The sequence below is a fragment of the Periophthalmus magnuspinnatus genome, chromosome 3 (genome assembly GCF_009829125.3).
Source record: "Periophthalmus magnuspinnatus isolate fPerMag1 chromosome 3, fPerMag1.2.pri, whole genome shotgun sequence".
NCBI classification, from domain to species: domain Eukaryota; kingdom Metazoa; phylum Chordata; class Actinopteri; order Gobiiformes; family Gobiidae; genus Periophthalmus; species Periophthalmus magnuspinnatus.
The window spans coordinates 7,906,635-7,933,294 of record NC_047128.1 but is presented as its reverse complement, the minus strand read 5'-3'; the positions used below and the strand labels follow the sequence as shown (position 1 = coordinate 7,933,294).

General features: G+C 35.9%; 2 protein-coding genes across 2 annotated transcripts; one reads left to right on the top strand and one right to left on the bottom strand.

The window, feature by feature from the left end:
* Nucleotides 1-584: 584 nt before the first annotated feature.
* On the bottom strand, nt 585-4,459 carry psmd14 (proteasome 26S subunit, non-ATPase 14). The gene is made up of 11 exons (XM_033990089.2): nt 4,405-4,459; nt 3,863-3,918; nt 3,713-3,784; nt 3,510-3,629; nt 3,358-3,428; nt 2,838-2,988; nt 2,660-2,767; nt 2,161-2,235; nt 1,939-2,064; nt 1,794-1,856; nt 585-818 (listed from the first exon to the last, which is right to left on the bottom strand). Exons 2-11 carry the CDS (start codon nt 3,908-3,910, stop codon nt 720-722), a joined length of 933 nt encoding a protein of 310 aa, XP_033845980.1. The 5' UTR covers nt 3,911-3,918; nt 4,405-4,459; the 3' UTR covers nt 585-719.
* Nucleotides 4,460-9,399: 4,940 nt separating this feature from the next.
* rbms1a (RNA binding motif, single stranded interacting protein 1a) lies at nt 9,400-26,140 on the top strand. The gene is made up of 14 exons (XM_055230129.1): nt 9,400-9,721; nt 11,861-12,000; nt 13,816-13,874; nt 14,244-14,335; nt 15,602-15,759; nt 16,827-16,906; nt 17,015-17,115; nt 18,048-18,097; nt 18,179-18,269; nt 21,567-21,617; nt 23,569-23,670; nt 24,475-24,543; nt 24,776-24,850; nt 26,021-26,140. Exons 1-13 carry the CDS (start codon nt 9,671-9,673, stop codon nt 24,842-24,844), a joined length of 1,113 nt encoding a protein of 370 aa, XP_055086104.1. The 5' UTR covers nt 9,400-9,670; the 3' UTR covers nt 24,845-24,850; nt 26,021-26,140.
* The last annotated feature ends 520 nt before the right edge of the window (nt 26,141-26,660 follow it).

Below are 26,660 nucleotides of genomic sequence, written 5' to 3'. Positions count from 1 at the left end.
TTTGCCAAGTCACTAAGAATATTCAGGGGGAAAAAAGTTTGTGGAGACTTCCATCTACTAAATGTGAAACCAGCTTCCTGCAAAAACAATGTACATTCTTAAACCTCTCTTTTGAATAACATATTGTTGACAATAGTTTATAAATATTATTTTTTATCTTGACTTAGCTCATGGATCAAAGCCTGGTCTCCTCAAATATGAGCAACAGTGCTTACGTTTGTCTCTGAGGAATTCTTAGCAAACAAAGAATGCCATATTAATCACATCTGATCCATATGATTACATTATTTTCCATTGTTGAGCACTCTTGCTCTCAACTCTTGCTCCTCCCAGTGGTATACTTTGAAAAGACAGTCTTCCTCTCATCTATTGATGAGTTTCAGCTTTGTGTTATATTCAACATTGAGGTTGTTTTTTTTTGCCATTCAGTTGGTATACGATTTTGTTTTTAAATTATTAATTGCTATGGCAATGGCCCTAATTTTTTTTTATCATTTTGAAAACCGTGGGTAGCTAATATTTAGCTATGTTTAGTGAACCTTATATGCTTATAGGTCTGGAAAAAATATACTGTCACAAATTGTATAATTGGCATATACTTTGTCATACTGAGTTTTATTCAAACAAATAATTTCAATTCTGTTCAATTTTTTGTTACATACATTTATTTTATATAAAAGAAAAAAAAGGGTTGTAATATTCACACAAACACGAGGTCCTCACTGAAACACCACAGTATCCAACATGGCGGCTAGGCACTGGACAATGTTGGAGGTCATTAAAACATCTACGTGCTCTTCCAGGTGCCTCTTGGGATCCTGTGAGAAAGGAAAGTGTTTTACTTTCACCTAACACGTTATGAATAAATTGAGTTGTTTGATAACATTTCCTACAAAACATGTTAAACTTCATCAAGCCATTTATTTCAGTAAGAATCATAAATCATTATCCTATATATTTTAATAAACAGCAGCTTTCCACCATGTTTATTTGTATTCATCAATGTAGCTTTTGAAATAGTATCTGTGGAATGACTATGCCAAGTGTGCACAGTGCACACAGTGCACACTTAGTGGAGCACAATAGACCTAGCCTGTAAACAAAAATTAATAATAGGTGTTTTTAGTTTAGTGTAGATTGATTCTCTTTTCAGGCAGATACAAACCAGTGTCCATCAGTAATTTGACCAGAACTCAAGAAGCAGCTTGGATGAGCAGTGAAACATCTTCACTCCTACAACGTTTTGTCCAGTTGACCGATTTTTACATTTTCTTTTGTTTTAAAATGGTAGCTACTCATTTTTCTTCAAAAGATATTGTCAATGAATTGATGGCAAATATTTTAATTAATTATGGCCAAAATGGCAATTAATCAATTAACCTATTAGCCCTTTAAGGACTGAGCACACTATGGGTCAGTATAGGTCACCTAGACTTTTATATTTTTGTTAGCCATAAAAATCATATTAAAGGAAGTATCAGAATTTACTGCATTTTTTCACACATCTACTTCTATTTTACACTTTCATCCGTATTTTTTCTTTTACGCATCGAATAAATGACTGGGAAAATCCCCGCAGCACCCGCGCTCTCATTCGTCACCTTCGCAGCAACAGAGGCAGATTACCGTAACTGACGGAAAAATATTTAAATAGCCCCGTGCCTCCGCTTTGAGACGCTGTTTGAATTTACATGAGAGCACGACTGGTTGCGGAGTTACGCTGCTGGGAAGTCCGCATCCGCGCGCTATCGCTGACAATAGGATCCGACGCTATAGGGTTAATTAAGTTTTACCTGTTTGCCAACATTCTTAATGGCCAGCTGCTCGGGGGTCATTTTGTCCTCCTCTTCCACAGCCTGAACATGAACATGGATTTGTCAGTAATGTTTAATATTGAACAAATTCAAGTGACAGATTTTAAGAAAATGCTTCCTTCACCTTGTTGTAATTCTTGGCAAGCTCCAACATTTCTTTAACGATGGTCTCGTTGAGTTTACAGTGCTCACTGTAGTCTTGCAAAGTCAGGCCCTCCATCCAGCTTTTCTTGTGAAGATTCAACAGCATCTAAATATGTCATATTATACAAATTATATTAGTAATGTTATGAAAATACATTTAAATGCTTAATACACAAAGTATTTACAACAATTTTGGCCTTACCTTTTGCTCCAACTCATTTTTCCTGTAGTTGATTGTGATGGAGTAGTAGTGTCTGTTAAGGCCATGAATCAAAGCCTACAAAGAAAACACATTATTACTTAATTCAATTCAAGTTTATTTACATAGCACATTTAAAACAACTTCAGCTGACCAAAGTGCTTCACATAAAAGTCAACAAAAAACAAATATCCATAAAACATGATACATAGGGAAAGAACATTAAAACAGCAAGATATCATGTCTAGCTCGTATTAAATGCCATGAAGAAGACCTGGGTTATCTTAAACTGAGTTAAAGACTGAGAGAACAAATAGAGTGCAGACATTTAAACACAATAACATTTTGAATTACACTCAGTATGAAATGGGGAACCAGTGCAGGTTGCACAGCAATTCAACACACAAAGCCTTTAAATAAATTCATACAATTGTATATTTCTCTAATGATAGTACAATTACAAAGTACAAAATTATGTAGTGGTTAGGAAAATGTCCATTACCTGGATTGAGGGCTTGTTGAGATGCCCCAGATTTGATGTAGTCTGCCTGGGTTCATGGCCGAGCACCATCATGTTGGCATTGATCAATCTGAAGGCATCAATGACAACCTAAAGACAGAGAAAACAGTTTTAATCTCTAATAATACTAATAATACTAATAATAATATAAATGTCCGACTTTTCCTTTGACGCTCTGAATGGGATCAACCACCACAGCCACAGCACGCTCTGACAAGGCCTCAAAACTCTGCTGCGTGTTTATGTCGACCCCTGAGAGCCAGCAGCCAAACCCAGGATGACTGTGGTACCAGCCCACCACCATCTCAGGCCTAAACAGATAGGGAAAAAACATTTAGGAAACTATAGGCCTTCAAGTATAATTACAATCAAATCAAATGAATGGCTTTAAAAAAAAATCCAGAACAAGAATGATAGATAATAGAATGTCCTCTGTAAACAACATAGCACCCTGTCTCCTTGTGGACTTATGTTAAAGCATGTTGCATTACATTGTTCTGAATCTGACATTCATATAATTTATGTCACAAATTAAGACCATGTTTAAATGTGTTTTAAAACATTGATGCTTCTAAAGTTATGCAACATATCTTGTGGACTGAACGTTTTCCCCATCACATTCAAAAAAATGAATTATGTTTTGCCACAATTGTTTAGCAAATGTTCTTATGTGTTTTTACCTGCCAGTCTGCTTCAGCATGTCTAACATCTTGGCTTGAAATACTGGGTCGACTGCTTCAACACTGACACCCTATAAGAGGGAATATTATAAAATATAATTATCACTGTATGGTTACAGTATACTAAAAGAATAAAGAATTTAAGTACATACCGTTCCTGACTGTGGCATAGCAAAAACATCTATCACTCGCACTGTGTAATCATCCACAAACTCTCCCAGCATCAGCCCCATGACTTCCATTGGGACACCAGCTCTGCCGTGCTTTAGCATCTAAACGGTCAATATTAATGTTATATATGGGACAGTAACAGTATGTCTTAGGTGGTACTGGACACATAAGGTAGAAAGATTACTTTGAGAAGAGCCAGAGAAGAGATGTAAACCTGCTCAGCTGTGTCCACTGCAGGTGCATCAGTGGGTGGACCCTGGGAATATAATAATTTCTTGGTCAAGACATTTCAAAATATCAAATCATAACATGAGTGGGGTAATCTCATACTTACCTGTCCCAGCCCTGGCATCCCTCCTCCAAGCCTCAACAGACGGTCCATTGTGAAAACTAAACATAAAATAAGATTACAGATCTAAAACAACAACCATTGACCACAATGTGCTACCTAGCTAGCTCCCATAATTCAAAAAGTCGGTACATCTTTTTGTTCTCTTGAAAGCAAGATAATACATTTTATAATAAAAACATATAACTTTATATCAAAAACACAGAACACTTAAGCCAACAACTAGATATCGTTTGAGCATAATTACACCATTGGTAATTCAGATGTCTTAGTCAGAAAACATTATAAATGTGGTGATTTAAACGCAATAGTTTGTCAATTGAATTATAAAGCACTTATTGTTTCGGTTTAGTCTTTATATATTCTCATCATTTACGCAGTCCTTAACTGTAGAACGATTTTCGCTGTTTCCTGCTAACGTAACCGCTATCAAAAAGCAGTAACAGCATAATTATACCTTTCCAAGACGTCTGATGCATAAAACTGTAACGTATTTACTTAATAAATTTGCCCAAAAGTTAACTTACATTGTTACGAGTTCAAGGAGAAATTTCAATTCTTGTGGCTGACTGAAAAGATAAGGCTACAATGAATCAGCCAGAATTGTGTTTTGAGGGGGGAAAAAAAATATTTCCGTCGCAAGTTGATGACGTTTATTTTCGTGTGAACGTTTTGACATTGGCGACATTTAGCCACATGGGGGCGCAACATGATTAAAATGTGCAGGACTGTTCACGTTCACGTTAGTTTATAGAGACGACTGAAGCGGTGGTTCCCTAAACTTTCACACCAAGTAGGTACCGAATACAATGTTTGGCTTTCCGTGTACCAGTTCTATTCTAGATCTTAACTAGGGTTAAATCCGGTCTGAAATGTGACTAAACTAAACTATTAGAGTAACAGTTATAAACAAGGACTAACCAAAACGAGGATAAAAATGTGGTTAAACGTAAACTCTAAATTCAGTAAATATTTGAACTTGATAGGATCTTGTTTGCCACATTAAGGAGTGGCCTACATGTAGCCTTCCATAGTTTCAGAACCCCTGGCCTTGAGATCACATTGGAATTCATCATGAAAGGAAGTCATCAGCTTTGCATTGATAGGATTGGCTTGGTTAGTTGATCACACAACATGAAATCAGTTAGTCCCTAAATAAGTCTTAATATCATTAAATGTTTCATAAGAGTATTTCCTTGGATTCACTGTAAGATAATATGTCAACACAGATTATTGTGCACAGCGGTCTTAAAACCCCATTACTTCTTTTTCCAAGGGTTTCTCAATGCCAAATCTAGCCTACAACAAGTAATAAACTGTTTTCTTATTGTTTTTCGAATTTCAACATCCAAGCATTTCATTATTCCCAGAAGGACTACAAATTGGTGCCAAACCTTGCAAACCATCAAGGGGCCAGTGAAATTGATCCTATATTTGGTTTGTGTCCTGGAGTTTGAAAGTTTAACCACAGTGCCCATGCCCTATCTGCCCTATACCAGACCAGTCAGGAGTCACGCTGAAATAGTCACGGGAAACTTGAAATTCCTCAGATCCCGAAAGAAAGAGGAGGAGATAATCATCCGCATTCCTTAGGCCCTCGTTTTTCACATGTGTGTTTGGTGAACACAATATAATGAACTGAGACGCCTTGATGCCTTCATGCCTTCCCACAACAACCACTGTTTATGTAGGCAAGCTAGTAACAAGCTAGTAGTATTAATAGCAAAGTCAAATAGCAGTAGTAGTAGTAGTAGTAGTAGTAGTAGTAGTAGTAGTAGTAGTAGTAGTAGTAGTAGTAGTAGTAGTAGTAAAAGAAAAATTCAATTCTGTCAACTGGACAAAAAGTTGTTTTGTTTTTTGTTTTGTTTTTTGTTTGTTTTTTTGTTTTTGTTTTTGTTTTGTTTTTGTGCTTTTTCCCCAGTTGCCAGAATATATTTTTTCTTTTACTATCATATCTGGATGATTGAGGGATTACACAGACATCTAGTAGTAGTAGTAGCAGATGCAGCAGTATTAGTAGAGGTAGTTTTAGTTCTTGTGTTAGAAGTAGAAGTTGTAAGCCTAATAGTAATGGTAGAAGTTGTATAGTAGGGTGTTGCGATGAGGGGGTTAAGGGTAGGGTACTTGTTTATCCAAGGCTCAATGAAGGAAAGGAGCCCTCTGAAAGTCTGTAATTTATCTTACAGAACATGTAGCCAAGACAGTTTGGGTCCAACATGTAATGTAACTGCAGGAAACAATAGTCATTTTCCTTTCGGTTTGCTGAATTATTATTCCTGACTTCTACTGACGATTAAGTTTCAAAAAACATTCATTTTCTTTCTTCAAATAGAAAGGACTCTCCTTCAGCCATGGCAATCAAAGACAAACACAGCTTGAACAATATAATAATACATCAAACATCACGGCTGCACTGAAAATCAATAAAACACATTTGTCTTCTTCACTGTAACAATCATCACATATATAAAGTTAATATGCTGGCTGATAATTGTATTCAAGACAACATTCTTTAGGCATTCTACAGGCTACAAAATGTTATTGAATGCATCTAAAAACGAGCCACCTTACCTGGCAGAATTAGGCATTCACAAATGTGTTTAAATATTCCATTGCATTGTTTACGTAGAGAAATGTGTGACTGCAATAATAATTAATGTAATGGAACAGAATTGTCAAGTCATTTGAGTGAACATCATCTTTATGGCGAGTTTAGATATCCATAGTACATGTATTTGTATATTTCATTATATTATTTAAGTAGAGCAATGTGAAACTCCATTAATATGTTGTTTTTTTTATTTAATGGAAAAGAAGATTGTAACAAACATAATAAAAAAAAAAAATAAAAAAAAAAGATGACCAATAACTGTATTAGTAGTGACATTATTTCAAAATACACAAAATACAAGTGCAAGATCTAGAGAAATAGAACAATGCAAAAGAGTATTCTATAGGCTCCAGAAAATGTTATAGCCTCTTTAATGAAGAAGAAAATTTATCAAGAAATAAAAGGCACTGGAACTAGACATTACAGCCAGTTTGTAACATGACACCGGCTGAAACCTTAATCCAAGCAGAGGAGGAAATACAGGGGAGAAATGTGATGCTTTCAGAGCGTCTCTGCACCCTAATGGGATTTGAACTCCGCTCTGCTTTTTAAATCAGGATCTGCAACATATTGTTTGATGGCAGTTTGCATAGCTTTGAGCTTTGAATGGGCTAGGCATGAATGAAAACTGCTGCAAACACAAAAATGCAAACCTGTTCCAGTATCCAGTAATTACAAGGTTGTGATAAATATCTTGTTTCCTTCTCTAACAAATTAACACATAGATGTTATCATGTTTGCAAGATAGGTGTGTGCACAATTATTCCTGTGTAGAAAAATGCTAACTTTGCATAAAACATTTAGTCAACTTAGTAAGCTTTAACTATGCCTAAATTTATGGGGAAAAAATTGTTTTGGGGACCTAAGTGTTGCACTCGCAGTAAATTCAACAAACAAAGTTCCACTTCAACATTGTAGACTTGCACATTCATAAACATAATACCATCTATGCAAATGAAATGTAAACCATGCTTTTAAAATTATACCTATGAGAACTGCACGTTTTAAGGTATTATCCAAGGAGACATGCATAAATTAGTATAAATTAGTATATGAACACGCAGAATAAGCAATAATATGGTAGGCATCACTGAGGGAGAAGCTACAGTTTTGTTTCATGGGTGTAACTTCAGCTGGTTTGCCTGTGGGTGGTTGTGGTGCAAAGTGTTAAAACAAGATGCTGAGACCATATTCATATAGATACTATCTGAGGTCATAATTCTCCCAAGATATGGCATTGGCATACAGTAATTTACAAAGAATCTATGTTAAAGCCTATTAATACAACCAGGAACCCATTTTTAGTGAATAAGCTCACATTTAAATATTTGCATCAACCTGAAACAACCAAGGTAGAAACTATAAATTATAATGACTTAATGACATTTATTAATGATATCTTTTTGGCAAAAATAAATAAATAAATTTATATAAATAAACAAATTTATATAAATATAAATATAAATATAAATATAAATATAAATATATATATATATATATATATATATATATATATATATATATATATATATATATATATATATATATATACTGACAACACTGACAACACGGAAAACATTGAAAACAAAACATATATTTTTGCCATTTCAAAGTAAAATTCATTTCAAAGTAAAAAAAAAAAATTTAATTTATAATTTTGGGCTTAAATTTATATTGCAATCAAATATCAAATAACAAGTGTTGATTTAAGTGAGACTGAGTGGTGAGGAATGGGGTATATTTATTATAGCCCCCGATTGATCCCATAGAGGGGGAGTTCTTGCCTTAATGAGTTAGGACAGTCCTGTTGCTGCTTTAGCTTCGTAGCTTGTGTCTAAACACATGTCAACCAGTGCTTTAGGTCTTTGAGGTCCCAAACAAAATCCAATCACATTTGTTCAAATCCTATAAAACATATGCAAATCAATCATATTCACTGACTTACAAAATAATAAAGTATAGGCTATACTGTCTGTATATTTATGTGGTCAATTCGAGGCTCATAATGTTTTAATTAATGTGTTAATTAGAAAACATTCAAGCATTAATCTATACATACACAGGTGTTCACATCAATCTCTTCCCTGTGGGGTGCATGTCACATGTTGGCCCTGATACAATAGGCAACTAGGCTGTGTTAACTAACTTGTGGAGTTAGTCCTGGTTTACCCTAGGTTTTGTTTTTATTCAATCCTTTGACCTTGGATTAACTGGGGGTAGTCCCGTAGGGGTTTGGTTTAGTCTGGATTTTCTTGGTTTAGTTATAGTACATTTATTAAGTCAAAGGCTAACACCAATTGACAACACATGCAGATATAGGCTGCTACATTTAATAACACAGGTCTATTTTATTATTCCACATATACACATGTTTGAGCTGCTACAGCATTGCAATTAAAGCCACTGTAGACCAGTCAGTGAATGTATCCGATGCAATCAATAGTCCTGAATTAAACAGCACCAATGGAGTTGTAGAGTTCATATTATTTTCTTATTTTAATTACGTGTTGCTCAATCCAACCTGTGGGAAGTGTTCACGGAGCACTGTGACCTCCAGCTCAGGCCAGGCCCTGCTTATATTTCATCGCATCCTGATTCGGTGACATGTAGGGCTGGATGGGGGAAGGGTAGGAAGAGGAAGAGAGGGTGTGTGTGGTTGGAGGAGGTGGGGGTGAAGAATGCTTGGTATGTGCGGACGGCAACAACACGAGGGGGGCCGACAATCCAGTGTAAGTACGTAAAGTTAAACAAACTTCTTTTATGCAGCGTTATAAATACACCAATGATGTTTCTATGTACTTTATTTACTTTGGCATATTAAACATAGCATTGCGACTAGTTGTGTTGAAGCATAATTACTATGTATCTGTTGGATGCACCCTACAAAGGCGCAAATGGTTTGGCCCGTAGTAGGTGGGACTGGCAAGCGGTCTGCAGCAGGACGTCGTAGATCAATGAAGCGGACCGTAGGACTGGTCCATCTCTGTATATCTGACTGTATAGATGTGTCAGTACCTATGCAGGGCGGAGGGAGTTACGAGCTTTACTAGTATTTCACCTAGTTTATCCAGTATGCAGATGCTTTAAAAACAATATATTTTTACAGTTGACTTAACGACATCTGCGCTGCGCGTCTCTTACTCGTACTCTTAGGATATCATAGTACATCTGTAACCTCCAGGATGATCTTTGCAAACACGGGAAACCCTCTGAAGACAACCAATAGGAAGCAGGTAGGCCTTTACCATACATCTATTACAATGTTTTAAAGGCACATTTGGCCAAATTGTTAAAACTGTACTCACACTATTCGAGAAGCTACTGGTGACATTGGAAAGCCCTTGCTGGTTTTCCACTTGCATATTTGCATATACATGTCCCAAAGCCTTTAATACCAAATGGGGATTAGTTCAAATGAAACACAACCTGGTCAGCGCTGTAGCCAGACGTGTCAAACTGAATAGGCATGAACTGAAGGATGGAACTGCTAAGAACTATAGTGTAATACTGTGTGTCCATATAACCTCGTTTGTCCATTCACATTTAGCCCTGGTCAATACGGATGACGGATACTGTAGTAGGCCATTACATAGGTTAATGTATTCTGGGGGGAGAGGTAATGCAAAAGTCAGAGTGAGTCTCTCATTCGGTGAACAGAGGTAATGGACTCTTATTAGTGCCAGCCTTTTGATTTAGATGGAATTTTTCAGTAAAGATTTATGTCTTGATTTCTTTAACATTCCCCATAGGGTTCCCTGCAGCACATCACTCTTACAGTTGCCATTGCAGGTGTTAAGCACAGTTTGTGATATCCTAGGAGATGTACTGCACTTCCTAATATTGTGGGAGATGCAGAGACCTTATATGAACTCTTTCTAAAAAGTTGGTGGGTAATAACACTGTACCAAATGCAGATATGCAAAGCCTCTTTGCTTTTCCCTGAAGACATAACATGGATACCAGATGTGCCTGCTAGGCTGATCAATTATCCATATGTGATCCAACTGAACCACCACAAGTATAGATAGTAGATAGCCAGGCATTTGATTTGATTTAGTATTTTTGCAAAAATACAAAAATCACCTTAAAAAAAGTGTATGTATGTATGTATATATAATAATGGCTTACAGTTGTAATGTGCTACACTATAGTCATTATTCATTCATTTCCACACTTGGTGAGTTACTATTGTAGCCACAGCTGCCCTGGGGCAGACTGATGGAAGCAAGGCTGCCAATCAGTCTGCCATCGGCCCCTCGAACCACCAACCTGTCATTCGCGCACCACTTTCATACTAGGCAATGTGGGTGAAGTGTCTTGCCTAAGGACACTGAGCCGGACTCGATCCTCCAAGCTTCGGGTTGGGGGACCAACACTCTAACCACTGAGCCACTGTCGCCCCCAATATTGGGAGGCCTGGTTGCATTGCATTGCCTGGTTTTATTTGCACACATTGCAGTCAAGTGGCCTAGACAGATGGTGCGATTGTGTCATTGTATCTTTGATCAAAAACTGAAGTGGGTTTAGGAATCACCGCAAGCTATTTTAATTAATGAGTAAGGGGAAGGAAATGCTTTTACAGTAGAATGTGTTGCATGGGTTTTCAGCAAAAAATGTTGATATACAAAACAACAGCAAGGATCTTTTAATCACCAAAACAGACCCAGATTATTGTTATTTTCTTCAAAGGCTAAAGCCACTTACCACAGACTTTAACTAAGCTTCAGATGTGTCACAAATGAAAACAACTTTACGCTGTCTGTAGATAATTATGCTCAATGTTTGTCATGTTAAAAGGAGTCAACATCATAGGAACATCACAATAAAAACAAGGATTCAGGCAGGGCGGTGAAAGAAAATTCAGCTGTTTGTTTTATTTAAGAATCAACCAAATTTCAACATTCACTTTCATATTAACGTGGTGGAAGAGGAAATATTGGTGGTACTCAATGTCCTCTCATATAGAATCACTGCTGTACATCAGCGTAAATAGTTAATGTACATGTATGGGATTTACAACGACTACTACAACTTCTATGACTATGACTACAGCTACTACTGCTACTACAACTACTACTGTTACTATGACTACTACTGCTACTATGACTTATACAACAACTACAACTACTACTATAACTACTACTGCTATTATGACTATGACTACTACTACGACCGCTACCTTTTAAGCACTCATTCAAATAGCCATTCAATATGATGTTTTGCAGAGCTGAATTGTATAGGATAAGTTGTAGCATATACCCTGACTCATCCCTGGCTCCCACACTCATGTTGTTATCACTGTTAGCCCAGGGTTTTAAATTAGCTTATCTGCTTGTATCATGACTTCCTAACAGTGTTTTTCTTTTGTGCAGTCCTATCCCATGACTCCTTCCAGTCCCAGCAGCAGTAACAGCAGCAGCACTGGTCTGGAGCAGCTCAGCAAAACCAACCTGTACATCCGAGGTCTGCCTCCTGCCACCACAGACCTAGACCTGGTCAAGCTCTGTCACCAGTGAGTCGCACAAATACATAGTGGAGGGTTTATGTGACACCATGAGGTTATATCAGCACTGTGTCATACGTTTGAACGCCCATGTGTTGCCTGGTGAGTCAGTAGAAAAATGTGGGAGGGATTTGTGAAAATGGCATGTTGGTTAAATTTAGTATTACACTCTGGAAATGTGAATGACCTGGACCAGTAAAAGTGTTATAATTGACTCATGTTAATATGAAATAAGCGCTCAGCTATATTTGGCATGACATTTCCTGTGTAATATGTAAATGCATTGTTCAGCTAAACAATATAATTTTAAATGTATATTTAAGAAATCTAGTCAGATGTTTGGTGACAGCAATGGCACAGTGGCAGTTTAATCCCAACTGTGGTTGTGTCCACGGGCAAAAGACTTAATCTGGGCATAGCATATAGCAACACCTTTTCATGCCATTTTCAGTTTGTTTGCAAATATTGAGGGGATTGAGGCAATTTAGCAAATTTCAAATATAGTTATTTTAAAGATAAGAAATAATAAAAACAATACAAAGGTTCTTGCACAACAGAGAGATTTCAGTGTTGCAACACAAAGTACAGTAAAAATATTAATTTATAATCACTGTCCTCATTAATCATACTGGTTTTCTTTTAGACTTCTTAACATGTCTAAAAAACAATGACTCGCAAATGACAAGATGAATGTTACCAAAGCAACTTCGACTTAATGTAATTTAATGGGGGACCATTAAATTACATTAAGTCTAAGTGTCTATCTCTCTTTTATAAATCTCTATTCCACCACATCAGACCTACTACTCTTACTACTAAGAAAAACATTCATAACGTTTTGGTTCACCATAGTGTGCTTTGACACATAAACCTGCTGCGGCTCCATGAACTCTATGGAAAGACATGACTCTGGTGTGGTGCGTGGAGTGGGTGGCAAAGATGATTGTTTTACACAAAGATTACACAGCTCTGTAAAAACCTCATGTTTGATATGTGATACCACGAGTGTGGTGTGTGTGGTGGTGATTGCCATAATTAGTGCTGTTTTGTACCGTGATTTCGTCAGTGAATGGGGAGCATATGGGTCTGGCCGCTCAGCTATATAACCAAGAACCGCAGTAGCAGCTGTTTGTGTCCTGTTTGCTTGTGTTTTGTTCATGTTCCCAACAGTGTTTGCCAGCACAAAGCAGAAATGAAAGCGCTTTTCATAGCAACAGGGTCTGAATGGTGATGTAAGCTGGGCATTCACTGGGCCTGCTATAGTGCATGCTCTGATAGCACATCACAGCTGCCACAGTCAACTCTATTAAATCTGGATCAAACATGAGCCAAACTATGGGCCTAGTTACAATGAATCATAGCTTACCAGCAACACTAAACATGAATGAACATGGAATTATTGCATTTTACATTTTATCTTATTTTTCCATGAAAATGTTTGCACTTTTAAATCAGAAAAAATGTATTTAGTATTAATACCTGTTTCGTATGCATAATTATATTGATTGAATAGAATGTGCATTATTCTGACCTGGTAAAATATATAAATTAATTCAATGTGATAAATAATAAATCATTGTAAGTACATAGGGCAGTATAATTACCCAAATATAAGGCATCTACTGGTATTGATTTGAAGTGTCCAATAGCAAAACGGATATCTCCAGTTTGAAAAATGGTCAAAAAGACTTTTTTGTTACCATCTTCTAGTTATTAGCAATAATGACAAGAATGTACAGTGGATTTTATCCACTACCAATATTGAGCTGAACAATACCAAACTCTAGTAGGATTTGTGTAATGCTCATGTGTCTTTGCTTTTAGGTATGGTAAGATTCAGTCGGCAAAGGCGATCCTGGACAAGACAACCAACAAATGTAAAGGTCTGTGAATTACCATGTCAAATTCCCTGTTTCACTCCGTGATTATGTAGCTTACTGAGAAAATAGAGAATCTAATTACCAAATACACTCAAGACAAGAATATGCTCTAATATGATGGAGCAATCAGGAGTCTTGTTTCATTTTATACTTGAGGAACTTCCATTTCCTACTTGGAGTGATTACAATTTGTTTAATGGTTTTAATCGTACCTTCCTGTACACTATTAGACTTACTCATATTTAAGTTTTGTTTTACATGATATTGAGCCATGTGTACCTCTTTTTGTTGGTCCCCAGCTTGGAAAAATTATAAAGGGAATTGTATATCTGAGGACTGTCTTTTACTTATAGTGTTCCCCTTGTTTTTTAGGTTATGGTTTTGTGGACTTCGACAGCCCAGCCGCTGCTCTGAAGGCAGTGCACGCGCTCAAAACCAGTGGCATCCAGGCACAGATGGCAAAGGTGAGTTTGTATAAAAACATGTGCTTTTACATCTTAATGGTCTGTGTAGTGCTTTCTTTCTTTCAATAATCCATGCACATATGTATTCTGTGACATTAGGCTGGTCACATGACTTGACAAGCTGTTCTCCTCGTGACCCCATTTACGTTACTGTAGAAACAGATATCACTTCTCACTTTGCCAAATAACCAGTCGGCTTTGGACCAGCACCTCCTCACAGTTCCACAGATCAGCTCAGGAGGCTGCCATAATGCGTTATCACACCATTATTACAGGTTAACACTATGGCTACAGACACCTCCCACCTATAATCCATTCTTACAGCAGCACGCTGCTTTTACACTTTTCTTCATATTTTTAGATGCAGTTCCTCTCCCACAGCTGGCATTTGCCTCACAGTGGGAAGTGGAAATTGTGTAGATCATCAGATATCTCCAGCTCTGCCACTGTTCATATTCATAGGAGAGGGTTCATTTATGAGTGCTTGTTCTCTGGAGAAATGCATGAGGCTGCTTGTTGGGAACAGACAACACAGAGCGCAGGGCAAGTGTGGCGGTAGCTAGGCTACAGCACTCTCCTGCTGTTTCCAGGAGCATCTGTAGAGGCTCTGTACAGAGGGGCAGGGTGTTTGGCCTTCCTTTATACACATAAGAGGAACTGCGCCATAGTACTTACACATTAATACTTTCACTTACAAGACTAAAAATAAATACTGAAGTAACTCTAAGAAACCATGGAGTTTGTAATACAGATTTTTGGAAATGTATAAAACATCCTTAAATTCATATTCTTGAAACATGAATAAAGTTCTAAAACAACAAAAGAAATATAAGAAAACAGTCATATTTTAATATTTATATTTGTGCAGAAACTAAAAAATGCTTCACAATTTTGTACATTATTTATTCACTCAGAAAAACAATGGTAAGATGCTTGTCTAGTTTCTGTAGATGGCCTGGGGCTGCCTTTTTGCACCTGTGGCCTCAAACATCGCATAAACACATCCACACAGGCAGGGAAGGTGAAATATTTTGCCCAAGAGGAGATTTCACAACTGTACATTTCTGGCTTTATCACGCCCACTCAACTTCCTTAATCATCATCAAGCCTTTTATGACTCACTTTTCATTAGCATAGATATTGTATTTGGAGGGTGAATACAACACCCCCAAACTCTCCATTAAATCCAAGTTATATTTACTCACATTGTGTTAGTATTACAATTCTGCCTTATTGTGTTTCACATTTGTTACTTTTGTTTTCCAGCAACAGGAGCAGGACCCCACAAACCTGTACCTGTCTAATCTGCCTGTGTCAGTGGATGAGAAGGAGCTGGAGAACATACTGCAGCCATTTGGGGTCGTTGTCTCCACTCGCATCCTCCGGGACTATTGCGGGAACAGTCGGGGAGTGGGCTTCGCCAGGTCTGTAACACAAATTACATTTTACATTAAAAACATTTATAAGTTATAATATAGTTTACATTGACAGTAGCTTTGATGTAAATAAATAGTTGGCAGCAACGATATCCTTAGATTTAGATTACTGCGAATTTATTTTAAAGTACAATGCATTATAATACATACAGTGTAAATGTGCCAGAATTAGCCCACTGAGTCCTTCTTTTACTTGCGAGTGAGGGTTAACTTAAGTGTAGAGGTAACAGTACAAGTAAATGTGACTCTTGGTACACCTGTATATAGAAAAAGTGACAGTGACAGTAAAAGTAATTTTACACCTTGATTGTAGTTTTATTACTAAAACTAGCACAACAACAGTAATTGGGAGAACTGCAAAAACGCCATATATAGGGGACGGTGACACTGGTTTGGTTCCAGTTGTAGACTTTCTTTGGTCCTCCTGCACTCCTGATCCAGTGGTTTAGTCTGCGTCTAGTTACGGTTGAGTTCTAGGTCTTAGTCCCAATTTTTATGTGACGTGGGTACAAGTGTGAGTCGCCCTTAAATTATATTTTTTTATTTATTTACAGAAAATATTTAGCTTATAACTTTTGTTCTACTTTCTTTCTATTACTTAATTTACATAGAAGAGGAAAAAGTTAAACTCATTTGGAAATATGCAGTATCTACCATGTTAATTGGTGTTGTCTGTGAATCTGTGAAAAATATAAGGAAGTGATACAAATTGCTGTGGTTATTTTATCAGAACAAAATAAGAAAGAAGTCCAAATTACCCCCCATATGTCAAAAATCTTGACCATCTGATTATTGCTAAAAAGTTACATATTTTGAAGATATTATTTTTAGACCATGTACCTGCTTACAAACTCATTGTAACAGTATCTCTCCATGGCAATATTTACCCACTACACTGAATGTGAACTTAAACCCCAGACAGTCATCTTCGATTTGACCACGAAAAGTCAAAGGTCAGTTAGTGCTGTTTGCATGGAGCCTGTTACAAAGAGTTTTTGTGCTAAGTCAAGCTGTAGAGGGTATACAATGAGTCACGCCTCATCTCCTCTCTTTAGGATGGATACCACAGAGCAGTGCAATGCAGTCATCACCCACTTCAATGGCAAATTTATCAAGATTGGCTCCGGAGGGCTTGGTAAGAAAGACAGAGCTGTACCTTCTCAATCTAAATATAGTGTTACAGAATGAAGTGGTTGTCTTTAAATGATGCTTTAGTCACTGCTGTTACTCTTGTGTATTGCAGCTCCATCACAGCCACTGCTGTGTAAGTTCGCAGACAGCCAAAGAAAGAAACACGGGCACAGCGGGTTTGTTCCCAATGGACAGACAGGAGACTTGAGACTAGTAAGTGTATTGATACAGAACAACTAATTAGTCTACAGCAGGTGTAGCAACGTATTGTGAAAATAGTTTTAATAACTTCGGGACAGTGGTAGAAGGAGTACTCAATTTAAGTAAAAATATAGATACCAGAGAAAAAAATACTTTTGATAAAAGTAAAAGTATCACATGAAAAAAAAACGACTTATATTAAAGTACCCCTTTAAAAATGTATGCAGAGAGTAAAAAGTAAAGGTATTTCTCACAGATTTTGAGATCTTATGTGGCTTCAAATGTATTGATTTTCATAAAGATTTGTGCTGAATTTTGTTCAATAAAAACAATTAAATCAATCATTTTTTTCCTATCTGTTTTTATTTGTATATTTTTGTTTGTTCAAACCAAAAAAAAACAAAAAACAGACATTTCAGCAGGTCTCAAACAGTAATAATAAATATAAAACAATGTTCAGTCCTGTTCACAAATGTAGTGGAGTAAAAGTAAGAAGAAGCCATTTAAGATGTACTTAAGTGAAGGACAGATACCTAAAATTTAGACTTAGTACTTTATTTACATATAGTACTTTACTACTTTTACTTAATTACATTCCGCCCCTGCTTCAGGATACTATTCTAAACCAAGATATAAATACATAAAAGGGTAATTCTATCTTAATAGTGTTAATAATTATACAAGTTGATAATAAAAACTTCAGAGAACAATTCATGTTTTTTGTATTATTATTATTATTTTCCATTGGTTAAATAAATCACATTTTTAACTTAATATTTGTTATTGTGTATAACTCATAATGACAAATCACTGACCATAAATTCTGAGGACAAATTTAAAACAAATTCTTATTTACAATTTTGCCACAATTTTTAAAAGTCCTGCAACTTTTTTTTTTTTTTTTCAGTTCATAACAAATCAGTTTTAAATGCCTTTTTTTGTAGGGTACAATGACTCTGACCTATGACCCCTCAACGGCGGCTCTACAGAATGGGTAGAATTTACTAACAATAGAAACACATATACAGAAAATCACTACTGAGCTCCACTGATTTGTATTGTGTATTGTTCCCAGGTATTACTCCTCTCCGTATCCAGTCACCAACAGGATAATGACAGTGCAGCCAACCATGTCACCATATATGTCTCCAGTTTCTGCTTATCAGGTACAGAGTCCCCCATAGACAGACTATATATGAAACTGAAAAGCCCTGATACTGGGTCAGATATTGGTTCGTCAGTTATGCATTAGTTAATTAAGATATAAATTGACTATTTGATGTCAGCTGTGGATGCCACAGTGTTTAGTCTTTCCCAACCAGGGAGCACAAAGAGTATGATTTCATAGTTTAAAAGAGGAACAGGAAATTGGATTGCATGTGAATGTAACATTTGAGTTTTTAAGGATGATTTAGGACACAATATAACCAAAACAAGAAAATATATTGGCAATAATTGACTATATGCTAGTAAACATATATACTTACTAAAGAAGATGAGATAAAGCTTAAGGAGTACTCAAAAAATAATAATCTATGTACTGGCCACTGTTGATGGTAAATCTGTCGCAAAATTAAAATTTTGTTTATACAATTTTATTGCAGAGACTCTTCAAATACCTTATCGGATCAGATAGTATTTTCACATGTTTTGAATTATAGTCTCTACTCCACTCTACTCAAAAAACAAGTGTCATTTTGGAACTTGTTACCCTAAAAATCACTAATACACATACATAGTTGAGAAATAAAATGGCTGGTGGAGGAAGATAGCTGTAGCCAGTTAACTGTGTGTCTACAATTAATAAATAGAAGTGCTATGGCTAAAGCTTGCATAATCTTTAAATGCCCTTATTTGATTTTAGAGGATTAAATTATTGTCCTAAAGAGATAAACACTAGTGGCTACAATGGAGTCATGCTATACTTCCTGAACTTCCCTCCAAATATGGTTAGAAAGCTCCTGTATTTAAAGAGTCAGTGTATGTTTTTATATCTTTAATTCAGATGCAAAGAGGAGCAAATACATTTTAACTATGCTTATGCATGAATCCATATTGCTCATGGCTCTGTTCTTGAATGCAAACAGTCATTTGACAATACATGATACATCATGATAAGTGGTTTTCCTTTACACAAGGATGTGATTTTCTTGTTTAGTATTTTAGCAGTACAAAAAAACAATGTCAGTAGATGTTTCCAATATATGGGAAATGTATCTTCCAAAGAAACTATGATTCAAGGTTTCGTATTAAGTTCAGTGATTCCAGTTAGTGAGATTTATATAGGCCAATTCTGACAAAAATGGCAGTTTGTAGTTTCTCTGCCCCGTTCTTCTCATCTTTACTATAGTAGTTGTTGCCTATGTTATATTGTTCATAATATTTATCTATATATTTTAGAATGTAAGGCACCTTTCGAAAAACTCCAATATGACATACGGCTATCAGACTACCAGTACTTGCATTGTTGTACTTAAGTAGATTATTGGGTAACTGCACTTTTTATCTTTGAATTTTTAGACATATTTGTAATTAAGGAAAAGTCAATTTACTCAAAATTGTCACTGCACTGCTATCTCACCACTGTCTGTATTCCTTTCTCTCTCTAAAAATGAAATCACATGATTTTACACAACATAATTCAGCTTTAAATGGTTTATTTCTAAAATCTAAAATGATAGTAACACGCATTCTCCTCATGCACCTATGAATCTAATAACTACTTTCACAGCAGTTCTTCTTGTTGAGAAAAAAATTACCTACTTGCTGGGTTTTTAATAATCGAGAAATTGCAAAATTGTAAAATCAAGGATTATTATGAAACAAGTTTACTCCTGACTTTCTTCCTTAAGCAGGGTTATTATGCAATTACAATTAGATGTCTATACACATGTAATTTAAGACAATTTCTGAAATAATAGCATATGATAAGGATGAAAATGTAAAGAGCTACTGCTGTGGAAAAGATGAGCAGTCCCTGCTATGACTTTTATTAAAATTGATTAATTTTGTAATCGTCCAGTGTGTGCAAAAAAAAAAATTAGATTTTATTTTTTTGACCATATTGCCCAGTCCTTGTATCTATGGTAAGTTCAATTCCATCACTGCAAACAACATGTAATATATAACATAACTTGGTTGATACCAGTTTATAATGTTTAAAAATAGACACAAGATGGCTGCTGCTACTGTAACCATACCAGTAAAACCTGTAGTGTCGTTTTCTAACAAAAGAGTAATGGGACAAACTTTGTATTGGCTCTGTCCTCATCTCTCCAGAAGGCAGGATCAGCACTTTTACCAGCCACAGTCAAAAGCACAGCTCACACCAACTTGGGATGTCATTGAGTCAAAAAGAGGCACATTACAACCCCCAAAAATGAAAAAAGAGAGTGTGAGAGAGAACAGAGAGAGAGAGAGAGAAATATCCAGAGGACGGGCACTTCTCGGCAGATGAGGTCAGTGTTTAAAGCCCTGCTGCCATGGCAACACGGGTGGACCGATTTGGCCCCAAAGGAGTTGGATAATTTTGTCAGTGGCCAGACGGCATATGTCCCGAAATCTTTCATAGTGAATGGCAGGAGCAGAGGGGATAACAGGCAATTAGAAAAGTACTTTCAGATTATATAAAAATAAAATGACCGAAATAGCCTTATCTAATAATGTTGTACAAGTTTTAAAAAACTGAGCCATGCTATAAACAGCATGTCCTCAAGTGTACTGTTGTAAATAGAAGCATATATAGTCACATAATGGTTTGAATGAGGTTTGTCATTGGTCATGTAATGGTTAGTACGCTTACGGTCATGGGACTAAAGTTATTAAAATTATTTCAAAATGTGTCTTACCTAACATGGAGGCCTGGCATGATAACAAATTTTGAACCGCGATATAATGCTACAGATTGTAATAAACAATAAAACTGAAACTATTTTATGCCACTGATACAAAAGGATCAGGATAATCCCAGTAAACCATTTTAAGTAGACAGTATCGTTTAAAGGCAGAATGAATCAATAATTAGCCATTAAAGTCACTTATTCAACCTTTTACAGCTCAAATCGTATAGTATTACAACAAAAATACCCCAAATCTCCTCATAAATTGTGCATGCCATAATTACTGAGCCACAACTCATATAATGAGCTTTCCAGCATTGACCGATAAATCAATATAGTAATTATCATTACAAGCCTACCACCATGTGAAGATAAACATACTTAGTAAAGTTGTGAATTGTGATCTATGTTTTAGCTTTTAACAAATACATTTAAAATACTGAATACATTATGCATATAGGGCTGCCAGAGAAAACCATCTTCCCTCCTTTAATGCAGTGTTTACATATTGAATTATTATTGAACAGATGCCCTCCCAGACACAATCTTCCTTCCATTTATCAACAGATAAGAATACAATTATATATATGTTTATTAAATGAAATGTATTTTGCTTTGTTACAGGTACAGAGTCATTCCTGGATGGCACATCAGCCCTACATTGTGCAACATCCAGTGAGTTATTAATCATGTTATAACTCTATATATTGTTAAAAGGTAAATAGGTAAATTAAGGATACTGTAATTGAGCCAAAACAAATGTTGAAATAGTAAATAATCACCTATAACTCTTGGATTTAAAGAGGGTGTATTATGCAAAATCAAATTTATTTAGCTTTCTACCATGTTCCCTCATCAAAAACATGCCTGAAGAGGTTTTAGATATCATCCATGCATGTTTGAATAATTTAGTGATCTCTCCCAAGTCCCATTCGAACCCTGCTTACGGTTAGCTGTAAAATTTGTCCAATGCTTCACCCACAAGCCTACGTCACCCATGCTCCCACACGGAAATTCTCCATAAATATACAAAGGAGTATACAGGAGTGCCTTTTGAGTCAGTGAAAGTGAAACTTCTAAAACAAACAATTAATATGTTGTTTTTGGCTCATTTTTAAAAAGATAAAAAGACACCATGATGATCTAAATATGTTTTGCGTCATCCATGCTTGTCTCCACAAATATACAAAGGAGTAAAGAGGAGAGACTTCTGTAAAATGTAAAATACCCCCTATTTAAACAAACATTTTTATCACATTAAAAATACACATAATTTCCAATGCCTTTCTTTCTATAACCCCAGTAGGTACACTCCACTGTTCCCCCTTTAAACCAAATTGCAATATACGTTTTCTGTCATGTGTATTCAGTCTCTATATTTTAAAACATTATCCTTGACATGACCTGCTGACAGGGTGAACTTCCCCTTTATAAACACAGACCTAAAGAGCTTGTGTCTTTTGTGTGTGTGCGTTTGAGTGTGTCTGGAGAGAAAAAGGTCCCAAAGACCCAAAAGTGCAATTTCTGCCCCCCTCCTCCCACTCCCTCCTCTTCTCCCTCCTCCCCTCCTGTTCAGATCCAAGAGGAAATGCCTGCAGCAGAGACAGTCTTGTGACTCTTTGACTCGTCCAACAGATGGTTTCCAGTAGAACAAGTGTCTACGCTCATCTGCCCCCTCCCCCTTCGCATTTCACCCCAAGGCTTCCGATTTGAAAGACTCAAAGAAATTTATCATTAACTAAACATCACAACATAAGGGGCATAAATCAAGATAATGTGCTTTTAAGATTTACATTTTGTCCACCTGTAAATAATCCACCCACTAAAATAAGATGCATATTGATTTTGCATATGGTTTAATGCCACATGTCACTCTTAATTTATCGTAGTTTGGGACTGGAAGAAAAAGTACACTTATTTGTGATCTCTACATGGCTAAAAATATAGGGCTGTGCAATTAATTGAAATTTGAATCGTGGTTTTCATTATTACTAAATTTAAATAAAAACAAAAATGTTGTAAACTAATATAATAATTCAAATATAATCCTACATTTTTAAATAATTCACTTGTTAACCTGTGCAAAAATGATGTGTGCACCTTTTCTGCCGCTTAAAACCTGGAGCAAAGCCACTTTTCTAAAAAAGTGTCCCAAAACATAACTATATTAGCCACTTATATTTTGAAATTGACTATGAGACAATTTATCATGATAATGATTTTTGCCATAACTTAGCAGGCCTAGCTAAAAGTTGGTCTATGACTGGGAGACATTTTCTTCTTAATTGTGGAGCATCTCAACTTATCAAATGAAAAATTAAGCAATGTCTTTTGATAGGTAGTACTAAATACACTGAGATAGAGCTTACGTTTTGAACATGAAGGCAATTTAATTAATAAAGACATTTAAATGGGCAAGTTGTTTTCAATACATTTTGTATGTGTGGTATTGGGGACACAATGTACACTTCCGCACCCAATGCCACAAATAAATGCCATGACAAAGAAATCATTTGCTTTATTTATGTAACATGTATGAAATAATATTGCTATGTTAGATCAATGTATGCATTCAATTTGATCACCCACCTTACATTCTCCTGTTGTATTGCCTTTTCCACTGCAGACAGCTGTGATGTCACCCTCTGTAGACCCATCCATGTCACTGCACCCATCGTCCCTCCTCACTCAGCAGATGGGACAGCTGTCGTTGGGAAACCCAGGACCGGTCAGTTGATGCAAAGCCTGCACAAATCATTTACTATAATATAATCATCTAATCAGCCAAATCCCCATTATAATTAAGTCTTTTATAACCTCATTTTGGTTATAAACAGATGACAGCATAAATCCACTTTTTCCACTTACAAGCAAGATGTAGTTCTGTTAATAGATAATTTGACAGTTAAAACCTGAATATAATGAAATATATGTAGTTTATAGTAGTACATGTAAAGTAAAGTAGTTGACTTAGCAAACAATAAGTACATTGTAGCTGCAGTTTTATTTCAACAAACAATATCAGGCTTATCTCTACTTAAGCATCTCCAAATACATCAACACAATACACAACAGAAACAGAAAATCCCACTCAAATTTCAAAGTCATAAAACCGTTAGTATAATTTAAATTGAAAGATGGATTAAGATACTTTTGGCCATTGCAACACGAAAAATGTGTTGTTGTAAGCACTTTCATAATTGAAGAAATAGCAAAAGAAAAATGTAATTCTGTCAGCTTGGCAAAAGTTTTCTATCTGTCTGAAGGGAGGAGCTAACTACACTGAATTATTACCACTACTGAAACATATTACTAATTTTACCTTACCTACCTCAAGGCTGCTGTGGCTAGTAGTATAAATATAGTTGTAAGTATAGTAGCTTGTGGATCAAATAATGCCATGTAAAGATTTTTAGGTATCTTAAAGGCACTATATAAATGTAATCCATCATTATTATTATTTATGTTTTTAGTATTCCACGCTGTGAATTAGTTATCATTATTCATAACATTTTATTTTTGTCTTTAACAGTACATAGCTGCAAACCCCGCTGTACAAGGAGCCTACATGCCTCAGTATCCTTCCATACAACAAGTACCGGTGAGTCCCTTTATATCTCTCATACTTAAAGTAAGTTGCTATTGTTTTCGATAATACATTTTTAAAGTAATTACTGTTTTATAAATTCACACTGGCCTCCACTTAAGAGCCTTTGAATTCCCATTGTCCATTAAAAGCATCAATTAACTCACTGTCACTCACTCACTGTGCAAACACAGTGTAGGTGGTTATTACAGAGTTTAAAGCTCAATATGTGGTTTTTACTTTTCAGGAAAATGGGACGCCACAGCAAGTGGACTCCTCCAACAATTCTTCACCATACAGTCAACTCAGCAAGTAATCTGAAGTAAGTTAAATCCAGTCAAACTTTATTTCTATAGCACATTTAAAAATAGCTGTGGTACAAAAAAGTGCTGAACAAGCAATAGTAAAACCACACTGTTATATGACCATTTAAATACCACCAAGAAATGTTTGATATATATATATATATATATATATATATATATATATATATATATATATATATATATATATATATATATATATATAGTTCAAAACAACAATAAACAGCTAAAAACAACATTAAAAGGAGGTCAGTTGCCAGAGTGTTTGCCCACTTATCCAAAGGTTGGTGGTTCAAATCCCGCTCTCGACAGAGGTTGCACAGCTCCCAGAGATGAATGCTGTTGTTGTGTTCTTGACAAGACACGTAACCCACCTCACCCCTAGTGTCTGCATACACTGGTGTATGAATGTGTGTGTGAATCAGTGAGTGGTTCCTTGAAGATGGAAAAGAGCTAAATAAAAATGTGACCGTTTACAGTTTACCGTATATGTTGATCAATAATGAAGCGCTTCTCAGTAAATTTAAAGCAGGGTTTTTGCTACACTGATTCGTGGACCTATACATACATGTAGTCATTCTCCATGTAATAATTTCTATATGTATCATGCACAAAGCTTTAGTCACTATTAGCCTAGTGTAAACTAATGTTCTCCTGATATTATAAGAACAGCTTTTCTTTCAGCCAGTTGCACAAATGGCCCGTGTCCAAAATACAGCCCCAATTTACTGCTTGTGGAAACTCATGATATTATTAAATATGTCTTTGTATGTACTATCTTACTTAGAAATACTTAGATATACTAGTGTATGTTAAAGATTCTCTGTGTCATTTTCCTGGTATTGGGTCTCTTGCCTGTTTGTTGTTGCAGGCTATGCTGCCTTGTCAAAATATTCCGCAGTATGGCATTAAAGTTACCTATCTCCATGGGTAGAACCAGGCCAAGTTATAGGTCCGAAACATGGAGAGCATGCTTATTGCTAAAATGTATGGGTTTTTATTATTATTTTATTATTTAAGTATTTATGAGCAATCTATTCAAGTTACAGTAGATAGGCTTAATGCCACATTGTGGAACATTCCAGGGAAAGGAATAACATCTCCCTGAGGACTGTATGTGCATCATTGTTTGGGTTATATTAATGCTAAATTGATGTCTTTTTTCCAAGTAATTTCAGGCTCTCTATGATCCAATGAGCTGTTGGAAATCGACTGATGACATCACAGAGAAAACAGCCACGGCCTTCTCTGATTGGACCACACAACTTGAACATTTTGCACAGCCCTGACTTTTGAGAAAAAGAGGATGGAGTAAGCAGACTTAAGCAGTTGGCTATAATCACTACGGGAAAAAAAGAAAGAAAAAAAAGACAATTTATTTTGATACAAAAAACATTCTACGCTTTCCTCTTTGTCATCGACTCTCACCTGACACCAAAAGACATTCTGCATTGCCCCTAGATGTTATAAAAAATGCATGAAGTAATAATGTCCCATACTTTTTTATAAACTGCACTCAACTTACAGGTAATTACATTCATCAATCACTATTGGAAACGGTGCCTTCCTTACATCATGCTTTTCAATATATGTTCATCGAACTTGATCAGGTAACATAATATAATCTGAGTGACAATGTGAGTGGGTGAAACTTGTTAACATTTCCAGGGAGTGCATGTTTCTATGCTATCTCGTCTCTGGTAGCAATAAAGTCAATCTTCTATGAGGGCAATACTGATAAAAGTAAAAGCAATTCTGAACAATCTCAGAGAAAATCAAATCTTTCTTTTACTCTCCTTCATTTAAAAA

Excerpts from the sequence above, each read along its gene's own strand:
- psmd14 (XM_033990089.2), bottom strand. The coding sequence starts at position 3,910 with ATGGACCGTCTGTTGAGGCTTGGAGGAGGGATGCCAGGGCTGGGACAG. Across the intron at positions 3,429-3,509 it reads CTATGCCACAGTCAGGAACG|GGTGTCAGTGTTGAAGCAGT; the intron begins GTATGTACTTAA and ends TCCCTCTTATAG. Across the intron at positions 1,857-1,938 it reads TTGCCAAGAATTACAACAAG|GCTGTGGAAGAGGAGGACAA; the intron begins GTGAAGGAAGCA and ends GTTCATGTTCAG.
- rbms1a (XM_055230129.1), top strand. The coding sequence starts at position 9,671 with ATGATCTTTGCAAACACGGGAAACCCTCTGAAGACAACCAATAGGAAG. Across the intron at positions 14,336-15,601 it reads TCCAGGCACAGATGGCAAAG|CAACAGGAGCAGGACCCCAC; the intron begins GTGAGTTTGTAT and ends TTTGTTTTCCAG. Across the intron at positions 18,098-18,178 it reads ACGGCGGCTCTACAGAATGG|GTATTACTCCTCTCCGTATC; the intron begins GTAGAATTTACT and ends TATTGTTCCCAG.